Source organism: Calidris pugnax, unplaced genomic scaffold, assembly GCF_001431845.1.
Source record: "Calidris pugnax isolate Ruff unplaced genomic scaffold, ASM143184v1 scaffold28, whole genome shotgun sequence".
NCBI classification, from domain to species: Eukaryota; Metazoa; Chordata; class Aves; order Charadriiformes; family Scolopacidae; genus Calidris; species Calidris pugnax.
Window position 1 is genome coordinate 44,846 of NW_015090842.1, and position 16,024 is coordinate 60,869.

At 37.7% G+C, this 16,024-nt stretch overlaps 1 protein-coding gene across 9 annotated transcripts in view; it reads right to left on the reverse strand.

The window, feature by feature from the left end:
- ANKRD27 (ankyrin repeat domain 27) overlaps positions 1 to 16,024 on the reverse strand; it is a 44,149-nt gene that overhangs the window by 10,212 nt on the left and 17,913 nt on the right. For all 9 annotated transcript variants that reach the window (XM_014942283.1, XM_014942286.1, XM_014942285.1 and 6 more), the window contains 10 exons: positions 12,141 to 12,233; positions 11,188 to 11,315; positions 10,643 to 10,725; positions 9,761 to 9,876; positions 8,896 to 8,988; positions 8,331 to 8,528; positions 7,948 to 8,007; positions 7,721 to 7,840; positions 5,191 to 5,235; positions 1,133 to 1,255 (listed from right to left, as the gene is read on the reverse strand). In XM_014942283.1, the coding sequence (XP_014797769.1) occupies positions 1,133 to 1,255; positions 5,191 to 5,235; positions 7,721 to 7,840; positions 7,948 to 8,007; positions 8,331 to 8,528; positions 8,896 to 8,988; positions 9,761 to 9,876; positions 10,643 to 10,725; positions 11,188 to 11,315; positions 12,141 to 12,233 (1,059 nt within the window). The remainder of the gene's footprint in view (positions 1 to 1,132; positions 1,256 to 5,190; positions 5,236 to 7,720; positions 7,841 to 7,947; positions 8,008 to 8,330; positions 8,529 to 8,895; positions 8,989 to 9,760; positions 9,877 to 10,642; positions 10,726 to 11,187; positions 11,316 to 12,140; positions 12,234 to 16,024) is intronic.

Genomic DNA, 16,024 nt, shown 5'->3' on the forward strand with positions numbered 1-16,024 from the left:
GACTTGTCCAGTTACATATACCTTCAGACACTGTAATACATTTTCTTCCTGAAAGGCAAGTAATTGGTTTTCTATTTCCAATAAGCTGACATCATTCCTTACTTAAATTCTTTTTTTTTTTTTTTTTTTTTAAAAGGGGGATGTAAAAGCTTATGGAGAGTAGGAGGCGGGGAGGGGAAGCGGGAGAAAAGAAAACAAGTCCATCACTTTTCTCGGGGAGGGAGGAAGAGGAAAAAAAAAAAAAGAAAGACCAAAATAAAAAAAAAGAAGAAGAAGAAGGGGACCAATCCGCGGTTTACAAACGGGACGAACTTCTATACACCAAGAATCCAGGAAAACTTCGTTCCCCACCTCGGCGGAGGAAGAAGAGGGCCGCTATGTACACAGTCCGTGGGGCGGGAGGGCGCTGGCTGCTCCGAGCGGGGAGGCGAGGGGGCCGGGGGAGTTTTAGTCTCTGAGCTTTTGTCTGGAGGCTCCGGAGGGAGAGTTTCTTTTTTTTTTTTTTTTTTTTTTTTTTAAAAAGGTGTATGTAAAGTCTGATTCTCCTCTACAGTCTGTGATAAATAAGGGGAAAGGAAGTCTTTGCAATTGAAAAGGAAGTCTTTGCAATTATATTTCATGTCTGAAGAGGTTTTAGATGTAGCTGGTATGAAAGATGTCATGCAATTAAAAAAAGACTTTATCAGCACTACATTGATTATAGGATTAGCAGGTATTTCTTGCTAAACTGATTACTAACAGATAAGTAGATACTCTGCAACAGCAATATAAACTATAAAAGACAACAAGGAGAAAGTGAGGCTTAGAAAAAGATTTTTCCCATTTATTCAAAACTGTCTAAACCTTAATGACAGCGATCCACTCATTCTAAAAGGAAACTGCGAAGTTTTTTCACTCCATTAGATATTAAGCGAGTCCTTGAACAATGTTCCTATATCCAAAATTTTACACATTTCAATTTAAAGAGAAAAATTTCATGACATCAGATGAACTCTGTTAAGTTCTGTATATACTTAATTGCATTTTAGACAGAGCTACAGAGGTGTTGGGCAATATGAATGTTACTTTCCTAGACCTAAAAGTTACAGTACAAGAATATAAATTATTCTTTATGAAGAACGACCATTCCAACCTTTTGTGCTGGCCCACATTTTGAGCACTGGCATAACGGATGGCAGAATTCTGGTTTTGATGTACTGGTTGTGTCATCCTCATCTTCTAAGTCTTCTTCCATCCATTCCAAGAGATAACGTACCTGGCATAAAAAGCAAGTCCTCCTTTATAGACTCTGAAGGTTCTGTGTCCTAATATATTTGCATATGTAGACAAGTCAGATTTCACAAACATACGCTTATGACTATCTCAGGGAGACTATACAGCTACGTCCTGGCATCAGCTCCCCACAGGCCAAACTGAAAAATCAAATGTTATTGCTGACAAAGCAGCCAGAAAGTCTGCCAAATACAGCAGTGAAGTAAATGCTAAATGACTTCCTGCTGCATAATCAAGACCTTGTTCACCTATTCTCAAGCCCTTCAAATCCTTTTAGCTCAGATGATTTGCGCCAGCTCATATCAATGTGAATTTTGTTTCATCCTTTACTTTAACAAACATAAGAAGTGAAAAGGATTACAATCTTTAACCAATATCCAAAACTTTGCAGGGGCACTGACTTTTCTTAGGTCTCTCACCTCCCAGGAGTTTGACAGCTTCACTTTTTCCTCAAAGTACAATGCCTCATTTTTGAGGAAGACAGAAGCCCTTCAATGAAGCAAGTCTTAGGACTCAGAGCATCCATGTGCACTTTGCAAACAGTGATGCTTAACACATGTTAATTTGATGTTAAATTTTATGCAACAAAAAAAAAAAGCTGTTTAAGAAATACATTTTTACCTTAGAATTCATTAATCCACTGTAAACTAAAGACATCTTAAAAGTAGCAGTGACTGTGTTAAGTCTCCATTATTACACAACCTGGCAATGTTTAAGCCTGACATCTATCTTGGGTATTGTTCTGAGTTTGTATTAAACTCAATGAGACAAGTCTTTCAGAAACTGAAGAGAGAAGTGGGAATTAAACTGGTCTCATAACGCAAGGGACGATACGTTACAGTCACCTTTTTCTAGGTGCATGAAAAGGACTAATGTCACAGCACTCTAAAACCGAGACGAGGAAGATCAGGGACCTGTGTGTGGAGCTTCTGCAGATCTTCTGGGGAGTTCCCAGATACAGCAAGTAACAGAATTACATACTGGATATGAAGATTTTACTCTTTTTTAGAAGCTTTTAAGGTAGCTGACATACCTCTTCCTAATTAGTAGCCTTTCTTTTGTTGTTTCAAGATTTTTTTGGTCAAAAGGTTAAATGTACGGTTAAGCAGACACACAGCGAAGCATCTCAGGAAATTGTCCATAACATCCCTTTGCCGGTTAACTTGTCATCTAAAACGTTCTTTACACTGCAGAGTAACTCTCTCCCTGGAATATTTAGCAGAGCACTCCAGAGGCACTGTACCCTGTATGCCAAACTTTTAGCTGCTCCGTAAGATTTTTCATACAAGAGATTTGCTTTTTTTGTGGTGGATTTGCACATATCCATTCCACCAGAAAAGTCAAGACTAGCAGGGTGGAAGGAATTTCAGAAGAGCGTTTAATCCAGTATTCTACACTGAGACAAAGTCAATTCTTCCCTAATGCCGTTGACAGAAGTTTGACCAATCTCTTATCAAATACTTTTAACAGAAGAGGGTCTGTAATGTCCAAGCTCTGTTCCACTAAATACATAAAAAGCACAGTTTGAGAACCTCCCTCAAAAAAAGCTGCTGCATAACTCTGAAACATATTGTGAGAATAAAGCTTAATCCTTTCTGTACACATATTCCCCCCATACTGTCTCAAAATACATCTCACTACAGACACAGTAAACATACCAAAGCGGGCTAAATCTTATTTTCAAAATGTAGAATTAGTTGCCATAGAGTCAGCTAATTAAAATAACTGTCATCAACTAACATCTCTATCTCCAATCTAAGCCATACTTGCTTCTGAGGTTTGCAGACACTACGATGATGACAAAGGTTGTTTTCTGGCTTCCTGAACAATCATGGCGTACTATTATTTTTAATCTTCTAGTTTCATAGCACTTTTTTTCCAACACCTCCTCTTGCAAAGCTCACTTGGCCATCACAGCGTAATCTACAGCAACACCACTGCCCCTACTGCTGCTTCTCTTCCTACGGAGACAGACCTCAGGCTGCCAGAAGAAGATAAGAGTCTTTAAATAGCCGCGGTTTTGTAATAGATAACGCAAGCCATAACCTTCGCCATCCCATCCAGTTGGACAAATCTCTTTACAATGAAAAGTTTTACATCAACTTGAGTAATGTGGAAAGTAAAGCCACAAAAAATATGGTGATTCTGTCACCTGAATGCATATATTAGACTTCTGAATGCTTTTCACTGCTGATATCTGTTGAGTAATGCTAGATAATAATTTCCAGCAGATTATAGCACCACATTTAATTTTCTTTAAATATTCTCATGATGCAGTTTACATTTTCACAAAATCCATGAAAAGTTAGTTGTAATACATTTACGTTTTACTACTTGTCAGGAAGAAGGCAAAAAATCACCATTGCATGTATTGCTGCTTCTGGAAATGACTTAAGGCCTGACCGGGAAAACATTGTAAACTAGGATAATGCTATTTACTTAACAACTGAATGGTTCTTTCCTCTATCAGTTCATAAATGAATTTGCTTCTATCACCTAACTGGAATAAAACGTGAGTATTAACACAGTATGTACTTTGTTACACAGATTATCGATTTTATTATGACTGTTTGATCTGTAACTCTTGATACATATCACCTAAACAAACTTCTAAGAACATGGATCCAGCAGAGAAGGCCTGCATTCTCACACAGGTTCATGATTTTGTTCTGTGAACTACAAAGCAATTAAGAAATGTACTACCTCATACATCTTTCCAAAGACAAAACTAAAGACTTTTCTGACATCTTCAAATTTTCAGTAGAATGACATTGGAAGCACCTTATTGTTCAAATTTTCAGGAATAAAAGGCAATAATAACTAAAAAATATGTCAAGACAGGAGGTAAGTATCACACATTGCAGAACATCAGCTCTGAAATTGGTATTATTATAGCCATCAGCTATCTACTTCAAGTGAAATCCAAACTACAGGAAAAGTTGTATGGCCCTGAGATAATTTCTCTGCGCTGATTGGTGCCACCTACATTTCCTCACTGCATGAAATATTAATAAAAAGGTATCACAGCAAATGAAATAAAAGGATCCTTTTTCACTTACAGTACCTACGCACAATTATTGCATTCAGCAAACACACAATGAAGAGTAGACATATTGAAAGCATTAGAGAACCTGGCAATTCAGGAATAAAAAAGCATTTGTGGATTTAAAAACACTGTATGACTGGAATGCTTCCTACGTCAAAAAAATGCAGACTATAAACCCCACCATTCATTTTTCAGAACCAGTGCCCAGCCCTGCCACTCAGACACATGCATCAATTCACGTATGGGAAAATAACAATGTACTTCAGTGACACAGGAACAAGCAACTGGGAATAACAGTTTCTATTGCATTTGCTGTCAAAAAATAGGTTTACCTGAAAATTTGTCTATTTGCTTGTTGTTTTTTGTTTTGTGTTGACTGCATAACCAGTCCAATATTGTGATCTCAGTATACGTATCTTTTTACAGTTTTGTAGCCCACCATACTCCCCTATCTAATAATGGCATTTGACTAGTGCAGCTTGAGCACCTGAAAACAAACAAGTTGCTCTTTCCCACAAAATTTCTTTTCAACATTCCTCCTCTGAACGTTGTTCTTTTCAAGTTCTTTGCATCTCCTAGAGGTGACTATGCACACATTTTTAAATGACAGGCCTTTGCAAAGGAATTAATTTCTTTAGTGCAAGAGGTCAAGGAAGTGTCAAAATAATGGGCCTTAAAGCACTGCAGGTGAAATAATTTGGGGCCATGGAGTGAATATTCTTTGTAGAAAATGAGCTGAATCTGATTAACTGTTGCTGAAGGAAGGTATTACCCAAAGCATTCTTCACTTAATAATATTAACAAATAAATTCCTCAATTTGAATAAGGTAAATTGGAATTCAATAATATTCAACAGTCATACTAAGACTCACCATTTCCAGATCTCCATCAGCAACTGCTCTTAGGAGTTTTTCCACCTATGTACGAAGAAAATTTATAGGCTTTGTTAGTATTGGTATTAAGCTGTATACAGAAAATCCTGTGTCCTTTACTAACCTCCTAAACTGACATGGTAGGATTACTGCTGACCCATGTCATATTCGTTGATGAAGTTTTAAAGGAAAAACCTTCTCTCTCTTTATGAAATACAAAAGCTGTGCAAGGCCTGTGGCTTTTCTGGTTTCCTTAGTTAGATAAACAGTACTTACCTAAATAGAGGCCATGTAGTCCACACATAAACAATGCCACGTAAGCCAATACACATTATTATGCCACATCATCAGCAGCTGATCATGCCCTTCTGTTGTGAACCTAACATTAAAAATCCCTACTTAAGACAAATTTCTGCCCTGATAAACATTAATACTGTTTGGACTCTTGCTGAGCTACTATATGCTATCAGAAGCACAAAAAGGATGGCAGGTTTTATTTTGCTATTTGAGAAACAAGAGTTTAAGAGGAAAAAGATACTTTCCATTGTTCATTTCACATCTGCAGATTACTGGTTTATCCCCATGTCAAAAAACCAAGCATTTACAAATCTAACTTGACTCTAAGTAGGAAATGTGTTTACTTACTTAAAATCTGAAAAGATATAAATATCAAAGGGTATGCTTAGCAGAAGTCCAGTCTCTTCAACTCAAAGAGTTACTCCAGGGGACCATCATTAGACCAATTAAGTGTGTGTATGCTCAGGCCAACTAATGCCCGAGCATGACTGCCTGGTGTGGATGTTCTCCTGCACACGCTCTGTAGTGGGGGAAGAAGAGAGGGAAGATGCTCCTCGGTGCCCCGATGCCATTCCCCCGGTCCCTCTGACTGCTGGTGAAAGCAGAAGAATGAGATGCATGGGCCTCCCCACTCCTCTACACCGACACCAGGGAGCTGAGATCTGACCTGACAGAAACAGGAGAGGTGCCAGTAAAAGGGCAGGGACAATCCAGTAGAACTACCCACGGGCAACTTGTCCAGTCTCTGCAGATTGTTGAAGAATCATTTAATAAGCTTCATGAAAGCTTATTAAAATTAAAATTGTGCAAGGAGTTATTAGTTCCAACAGAGGACGTTCCAAATCTACATGCCTGGCTCTTTTACCCTCTCTTTTCTAAGGCATAAATAAGCCACATATAAGACATGCACCATGAATGCTTAATTTAGGCAAAGAGTTTAATTCATCAGCAGTATTGATTAATAAAGATCTAACTGCATCCTCTCAATCCATAGTCTAAGCCTTGAAGTCTGGAAAACTGACTGTATCAGCTTCCCATTACTTCCAGTGGTACTCCTTCAAGGAGTTCTCAGGATTGGCCCTGGCCTCTGCGCTTAGTAAGAATAAAAGCAGTGAGCCCACGTGTAACTTGGCAAACAGAAATGACCTAAAGCTGGATTACAGGGGAAGGTCCTTAACCCCAAGAATCTAACGTGTAAGCTGCTTGTAATCTTTTTCCCTGATTTGAACTCCAGTCTTGGCTCTTGGGGTGTGATAAATTTGTTCCTTCAAGGAAAAACAAATCCTCAATCTATGAGGCGAACTTTCATGTACATTAGAACCTTATTTAGAGTGCTTGCTGTACAAACAGGGAGGTGCACTCCTACATTGAGGCTTTCAGAGAGTAACTGATAATGAAGTGTGAAATAAGATAGTCCAGTCAAACTTTAAATCTTTGAGTTTCTTGAACACTTTTAGAAAACAGAAACTTTTGACAAGAGAAGAATCTTTTAATAGTAGGAAAAGGAAGAATTTGAATGTAGAGGTGATATGGAGAGAAACAAAAATACTGAGGTCAAATGAGTAAAAAAATGGAACAGGATGACTCGGAAAAAATAGAGAGAGAAGCATCAGAAGGAGTGGTGATGTGGCAGTCTCAGGAGGGGATAAATGGAAAGCATAGATCTGAGGTCCCACATGACAAAATTCAGAGGACAGCATCTTGGTTGGTGTGGAGAGAGCAGAATCAGCAAACATTTATGTGCAAGGTATTTAGTATACAGTTTGTACTTCTTCCAATATTACAAAATTAATTTCCTATGCCTATTTTGAAAGCTTAACATTCCAGTTTGTCAAGATGTTTGCCAGTATGCCTGTAGTCATCTCTTTTCCCTGGCAGATTCTGTAAGCTAACAATGACATTTAATTCCTTGACAGAACAGCAAGGTCCTTGGGGGATTGCCATTATAATTTTGTAAAACTCAACAAATTCTCAATTTATGTAGCTAACTGCAGTGAATCTGAACTCCAAATATGCTTTCAATTTTTCCCTAGAAATACCCAGCAGAGCAGATACCATACAAAAAAAAGTGTTTAGATACTGAGATGACAAGCACCTGAGGCCAGCAGCATTCCATTTTCCAAACCAGGCAGAAGGCTATTCCTGACAAAGCAGTTTAAAACAGTGTTGCAAAATATCACTCTTCGAGCTTCCCTCACTTTGCTTATTGCCAAAACTTATACCTCAGTCTTACCTCCTTATAACTATTTTTCACTTCTTCTTGCCTTATATCAGTTGATGCTGATGACAGGCTGGACACAGAAGACCCTCTGCTGAAAGTTTCTGTTGAGTGCTGAGGAGACCTAAGTGGTGACTTAAGTTGGCGAAAAAAAACCAAAACAAACCAGGAAAAGTTACATATTAGATTAAGTAGGCTAAACATAGGCAGAAAAAAGTTTGGGAATGTGCATTGGTTGTTACCTCAGAAGCACTCTGTCCTCTTTCAAACGTTAAATAGTTTAATTCCATCAATGACAAAATCTGCATAAACATATTAATAAAGAGAACCAATGTAACTCCACTTAAAGAGGAATCTACTGATTGAAACACAAATTAGCTGACAACCTAATATTAGTAACAGATTATGGCTGAGCAGATTAAAAGTACCCATTTACAAGTTTGTGTTCTGTACCACAGAGCATATTCATGCTACTAGATTTAAAATGTGACCCTTCTGCCTTAAAGGCCAACACACATTTTCACTTTAATAGTACCAGACCACAAAATCCTATTAGCAGGTAAGCACCTACACCTCCGTGGAATTGCCTCAGAAAGAAATCAGGCTCAAAGATAAAGAGGAATACCTTGGAATTTAATGCACACTGCAGGGAAGTCTCTTTCATCCGGTTTTGAATTTCTGGATTTGCCCCATTTTGCAACAGGACTTCTATGATCCCTTGATAGCCCCAACGAGCAGCTATATGGAGAGGAGTATCTCCCTTTTCATTACCAATATCTAGTCTACAGGAATGCACATCATAGTAGACCAAAGCTTTGACGCACTGGAAAGAAAAGGAAAGCTATCAATAAATTATAGCATTGTCTCTCAATCCACATAACACGTGCAATCCTAAAAAGGTTTTTTTCATTGCTGTTCACATAACCTACTGCCTAAAGGGCAGGCTCTTAAAGTTCAGTGTCATCAAAGCAAGCAGTAAATAACTAAGTTTGCACAATACGACTATCTTTAATGCAAATGCATAATAAAAACTGCTATGAGCTACTGAATAAAGTCCTAATTTACAGCATTAAATAGCCTCTAAATCTATTTTATTTACTTTTTAAAATACGCAAAGTTAGTGCAATTTCGCATCACAGTTTAATTCCATTCCATCGGACTATCTAGTTTGTTACAAAACAATTACTTACATCCTCATGACCATAAGTGCAGGCTAAATGAAGTGGAGTATTTCCATTATTGTCCTGAGCATCAGTAGTTGCCTTATAGTGCAATAAAAGAAGCTTAAAAGAAAAATAAAAGTAGACACTTAAGTAACAAAAAATATAATGGGCAAACAATTGTTACTCTATATTCCTTTAAGTTTCTAGCATGATGAAGCACTTCATGGAAAACTGTGTCTCTCCTGTTTTAGACACTACCCTCTTGGCATTACAGTGCTGTTTTTGCCTTACCCTAAGAAACAAGTAAAAGCTGCTTCTTACATATTCAGAGTTGTCATTGAAAAAATGAATCATCTACTGCATAAAACACTGCAATACATATACTACAGGATAATTGATCCTATATTTTAAGAGCCTAAGTGAAGACACAGCTTAATTCCAACAATGCTAATTGAAGAATCTCACATATATAAAAATTCAAGTACACAGTAATTAATGTAGTTACACAGCCTATCCTGAACACGATGTGAAGTCATTTAATTCATTCCAATGACTGCAATGGCTCTTCTGTCTTAATCAAGAGCAGAGATGTTAACAGGCTCTCCATTTGCACTACGTATTAGAGATCTGTATTAATAAAATGGATGAATAGCTGTCAATTGCTTGGTTATTACAAATTGCTGAAAACCATGCAGTACAGGAAAAAATAAAATATCATGCAAACCACAATGATAAAAGATCCTCAATTCTGACAGCATACACAGTTCCGGTGAAAGCTTCTCAGAAGACCAAAATGACAGTAACAGCAGAACAGCTTAGTAAGAATCATATATTTATTATTTAGTTTAAGTTTGGGGGTTTTTTATTTCTATTTAAGACTTTAGGTGCTTACTGTAACATTTTGATATCCCTTCTGACAGGCAAGGTGAAGTGGAGTTGAACCATGGTAATCTGTAGCATTGACAATGGCTCCTTTGGCTACCAGTAAATCCACTAATGATGTTTGCCCTTGAAAAACATGCAGACATTAAAAGAAAGACACAAACTTTGCATAAAAGCATTGCTACTTTTCAAATCCAAACATGAACTATAAACCAAAATACCCTGGATTCCTGCATACTATGTTTCTATATACTGTATATTCACTTCCTTGGTTTTTGGTTTCTTTTGTTGCAGGTTACTCTTCCATAAAAGAACCTCCAGCTACAAACACGTTATGCTTACACCTTATGAGTTAGAAAAGAATAGGAAAAAAGGCATGTCACACAAAGTACTCTCCTACTGGGATTCAGGATAATAATAAAAGAAGGAAATTGCTTATTAAAAAAAACCTTCACTAAGAAAATTAATACATCTTCTAATAAATGTAAGATCAAAGGCATAATGAACACAAGATAGGACATGGTACAGGTTTACCATGCATAGCCAGCTGCATTAGAGTGAAAAGATTAATTTCTCCATCTGCTGGTTCTTTAAAACAAGACTGGCTTCTGATGACACATTTTTACTTTCTTCACAGATGAAGAAAGAACTACTGTGGTAAACACTAAGACAAAAGTGAACAGCCAGCAAACAAACAAACAATAACTTAGCCATAGGAAACTGAGCTTAAAAGAATATACAATAACTTCATTCTGTGCCAAGATACCAGTTCCCATAGCAAATAAGCAGAAAACAATTTAATGCAAAATTCATTCTTTAATGCAAAGTTGGAAGACATGCCACCATACAAATAAGGCAGATAACACTAGTGAAGAAAACCAACAATACTCACCACAAATAGCAGCTATATGAAGTGGTGTATATCCCCGGTCATCTCGGGAAAATGCAGTTATAATGGAAGGATCATTCAGTTTCCTTTAAAACACAATTGTTTAAAAGCAGCTCAGTTACCTATGCAGCAGTGGTAAGGAGGAGAGAAATATAACAATTGCCAAGGCTGACAAAAAACTGATTATAGAACTTTTTATGCTTTATCATTTCACATTGACAAATTAATCTGTATGAAGATTTACATTTCCTTAAGAGATGCGGTTTTGTCCCAAGATGTGGTATGTTAGGTTCAAGAGCAGAAATATTTCACACCACATTTACCAAAGAACATACAGCTTCCATCACAAAACTGGCTGGTTCCAACGCATTCAGTACACTCCTAACATTTCTTCTACTTTTTCAAACCACAGGAACATACGCTCTCTACTACACCCAAAAGTGCTACCAACTTCCTCTATAATCAAGGCAGCATACTTTGTAAATTAAACCTTAGACAAAGACTTTTACATAGCTTTTTGTGAATTTGTGGAGATGAAAAGTGCTTACCCAGAAACCAGCTTCTCACATTTGTCACAGTAACAGAGTGGGTGACACATTTTCTGTACAGTGTCCTTATCACTGTCACCTTGACTTAGTAGTCGCTCCACTTCCTCTTGGTTACCTGAAGCAATATGCTACAAAAAGCCAAGAGAAGAAGGAGAATGAGGAACTGATATAAAAAGCCTCCTTTCAAGAAACAAACAAAAAAAAACCAACACAGAAAAAATAGAGTAATTTACTGAAGCACAAAATGACAGGAACTCAATATAAGATACACGTATTCAAGCATCACAAAGCAGAAATAAACAATGTCACAGCACAAACCCTCCTAATGGGCAATCGGTATTAAGAAGAATCTGTTCTTGGCTTACTTCACCTTTTACAAAAAATTAGAACAACTCCTATTGTCTCTTTAGACTCAGTCACAAAATTGAGCTCCCTCTGTGCAAAAACATTTCTATAAAATTACTAAGCCGCTAGCCATAAGCTGTAAGCACATATAATTAGAAGCTCTGCTTTGTGTTCTTGGATAGGCAAAATTCTTTTAGAACGACAATATGAGATTATCATATAATATGAAGTAGCTGTCAAGTGACCATATTTAAATTATTTCAGAAAACTCTTTCAATTTCAAGCATTAAAAGCTGTGAGAGACAACCAGATAGTAATATCACATCTCTGCACTAAATGGGCCGATCAGTACTAACAGTAGTAGCATTTCATCCTCATTTGCTTCCATATTTCTTCTAACTTGCTGAAATCCATAAGAATATATTAACTTGATAATGTTTTGGCACAGGAATGTACTCAATTCAAAACACACTTTTAGCATCTACTAAAACACATTTCACAGTACTAATCTAATGCAATTAACACTGCATTACATTTCAGAAAATTGCAGAAGGGATATGAATGTGCAATACCTAAGTAGTACATATTCTGCCATAAAAGTTACTAACCTTAAATAAGCAGTCTATTGGAGTAGCAGACATCTGGGACAACAAGTTCATCCTTTGTCTTAAAAGCAGCTTGTCACAAAGTCTCTCAGATTCCTGAAAATAAAACATGTAGATCCATTACTATACACACATTTACAGCCAAAAGTAAAGTACCTTAACAGCAGAATTAATTTTTAAAAATATTAAACACTGTATTTACCACTTATGAATTATCAGATGCAAGTAAAACCTGAATCAGTCTCACACTGAGGATTCCAAGACTTAAAAGACTGCACACATACTGCTCAAAGAAATAAGCAGATGTGCACCAGAACATTCCTTTACTGCAATTCTTCATGAACTAACTAAGCATTAATGAAATTACAGTTGTACCATCTGATAACAAATGCACCAAAAATAAAAAAGACATAAAAAAGACAAGAACTACAAAAGGTGTGATGCGGCTGTCTTGCAAGGAGAAATTGGGATTCTTCATTCTGGAAAAGATCCGACTGTGTTACAGTGGCCTACAAAAATCACAAACAGCCCACAGAAAACACACAAAGAACAAATATCCCCTGTTCCTCAAAATACAAGAACTGGGATGCCCAGCAAAATCATCACACATTAGGTCTGAAGATAGAGTGAGATGAACAGAGAAAACACGTTCTCTTATTGCAGCACTCGTTGCCATAGCATGTTGTAAAAATCAAAAGTACAAATGGACTCAGAAGCTTGTCAAACTCATGTAAGACATGTCTACTGGTGGCTATTAACAAAGATGACCTAGATACAATTCTATCTCAAAGACTCCGCTGAACTCCCTGCCTCTTGCTGGAAAAGACTGCACCAAGTGAAGCAGACTCACTCACACAGTGTTTCCTACAGGTCACTTCTTGAAAATTGGAGAGTGAGCTAAGCAGATACAGAGCGCAACTCTCGCATCGGTACTTGCCATTACCTCAGATATCTGAAGATACCCTTCAGAATGCACTAAAGAATATATATGCTTCCAAAACCAGGTGAATATTCTTAGAGACAGATTTTGAAATAGTAACATTGAACCTCACATCAACATAAACAACAATCTAAAGAGAACGCTTTATAAGAAAGCGGAGGGAAATACTTGCACATAGTTGATTCTGATTAACCACTGCTTATGGTTGGCAGTGATTATCTTTGGATGCTATTTTTGGATAACAACTATCTCCCTAGAAACAGAAGCACCCATCTAACTAAAGACCACTGCATTTCAGATAGACACCCACATATCAGACAAACTTTGATGATTTACGATTCAGGCTACGCCTTATGCAAATAAGTCATAGAGTAAAAGCGTCCAACTCCGCTCTTAACATTAGCAAATTAGCACAAAGTTTAGTGAACTGCAAATAAAAAAGATCACTTAAGCACCAAAAATAGAGAGTTCAGATTTTCTAGAAAACCAATCACTCAAGTTTCAAAATCAACACAGATGCTTCTCACAAAACCGACTAAAAAAACCTCCATTGCATAGCAAATAACATAGTTAAAAACATGCTTGTGAGCTAAAAGTTCGGATCTGTACTTCACAGTAAGCTGTTTGTATTTAAATACGAGAAGATGAGAAATAATCACAATCTTTTCAAACCTAAGCACTGTAGCTAAAGATACCCAAGGCATAGCTTTTGAGAATTACACAGCATGTAACACTAGTCTCCTTGGATCGATTCTTCAGTGTGATCAGGAATAATTTCCCTAAGAAATATTTGATCAAAAATTTTATTAACGAGAATAAAATATTAAAAGTTTACTGCTGATACAAGTTTCTGAAGTCTAATCAGAATTTCTAATATGAACACTCAGACAGCTTTATACTCTCACTATGGAGAATCTAAGTAATCAGCGCTGTAGTAGTTTTAGCACTGTTGCTTCCACAGTGTATTTACAAGAGAAGTGTTCCCCAACTGGAGTAATTATTTCAAAGAGTCACTTGAGACAGCAATCCTTCTGTGGAGGTATTATCTTATTTATTATATAAATAAGGAAAAAAAGAGTCCATCCCAGGTGAAGCTATGTATCTTCAAAGTAAAATACAGAAGACTCAGGTATTGGTTGAAGTATTAAGCATGTTTGGGCGTTCAAAGACAAAACTCGCTTGTCCCAGCTTTACTTACACTCCAGGAATTTAAAAAGCACAAAGAGTGCTTTGAGTGGTACTCCCCGGTATTTAAGTCTATATAGTCTAGAAAACATGCATCCAAACACTAGTGATCTTTTTACGTAACACTACTCCTGATACTAGAGAAATGAAATATTTGTGCTGATAAGAGCGTACCTGTGTAACAACCTACCCAAGGCAACTTTCACAAATTATAACTGATGACTTGAGGAAAACTCTCTCCACTCCCCCTCTCCCCATACACTTATTAACCTCAGTTTGTGTTTAAGTCTTCCTTTCCTGGCTTCTCCCACCCAAACTTCCTCCAGCCCAGCTTCATTGTCACCCAGGAACTAAAACGCTCCCATTCCTCAGCATCTGGCTCCAACTCCCTGCCACAGCCCTCTGAACTCCAGGGTCTCACTACACATTAGCTGTGCATACAGGTAACTAAGGCCTAATACTTCTAATTAAGTAAGGTTGACAACTACCCAAAAACAGTATGGAAGATTCCATTTTATCAGTTACATGCTCCTCTCCTCCCCACAACCAAAATGTCTCTCCAAGACTTGCATGACCTTGGGCAAAAGGACTTGGCAGGTGTCTCCTAAGTGCAATTTTCCTACCAACATGAGGGCAGTAACATGCCTATTATCCCACAGGGTACATCAGCTCCCTGCTGAGCTCTCTTTATGTAGTTAGCTTCATTAAGGATTGGACAACAGTATTACTCAGCTGCCAAAAACTCCATCTGAAGCCAGCTATGAAATTAAGTGTAGCCACATGAGGGGCTATAATGAAGCCCTAGGGCACAGGGGCCTCCTGCTCACTTAAATCTCACAGCCGCTTCCAGCACCATCTGGAAAAGGAAACCATGAGGCATCAACACAATAGCTGCTGCTTTGAACAGAAAATTGATCTCCTTCACCAGAGAACCAAGGAAACAGCTCAACTGAAAACTTGTGAAGGGAGAGCACCACCATAAGAAGTTCCTACCCTGTTCCTTCAGTTCCTCACTATCCTTGTTCAGTTTTTGTCATGGAGCTATTTTGCTACTTAAGTTTCCCTCTTCATCCCGTGCAACCTTCTGTCTTATCCTACGCAACAGAAAAGGGTGGTCCAGCTCTTTCCTTATACAGCTCTGCTGGAGGGCAGTGGTCATCCACTTCCTTGTCTTCAAGGTTCTCAGGCTGCTGCCTTCAAGCCATGTAGATTCCTTTGAACCCAATGCAGAAGAAAGGATGTCCTGTTGCATGCCAACTGCATGTACGCTAAAGTGAGACAGGAGGTCTGGGGCTGACCCAGCTGAGGTACAGACAGGAACACTTAAGGGTTTGCTCTTACACTGATGCAGACACCAGCACAAGCAATAGAAGACTGCTCTCATTTGGACTTCTCAAATATCTAGTTCATCTTTCAAGACAGATGCCTCCCAAATAAATATAGTGCCTTAATGCCAGAGGCACTTTAGTTATGATCACTTGAGGGCAATCTCAGTAAAAAAAACAACCTGCTACCCTTAGCTCTGTAAGGAGGAATAGGACCAGGCATTTAATAGGAAACAGTTTTTATTATAGAAATTTAAGAGTAGTATCTTCTTTTTTTCAGCTTACTGGCATTGTTGTGGAAGACAATTCTACTTTGGTTTCAGTTCTCCATCCAGACCACCAGCATTAACAATCAGTATACAAATAGCAATGATAGCCAAGTGACTGCAGGAAGCAAAGTTGTTTGGCAGATTGTTTTCCTTTTAAACTAACATTTT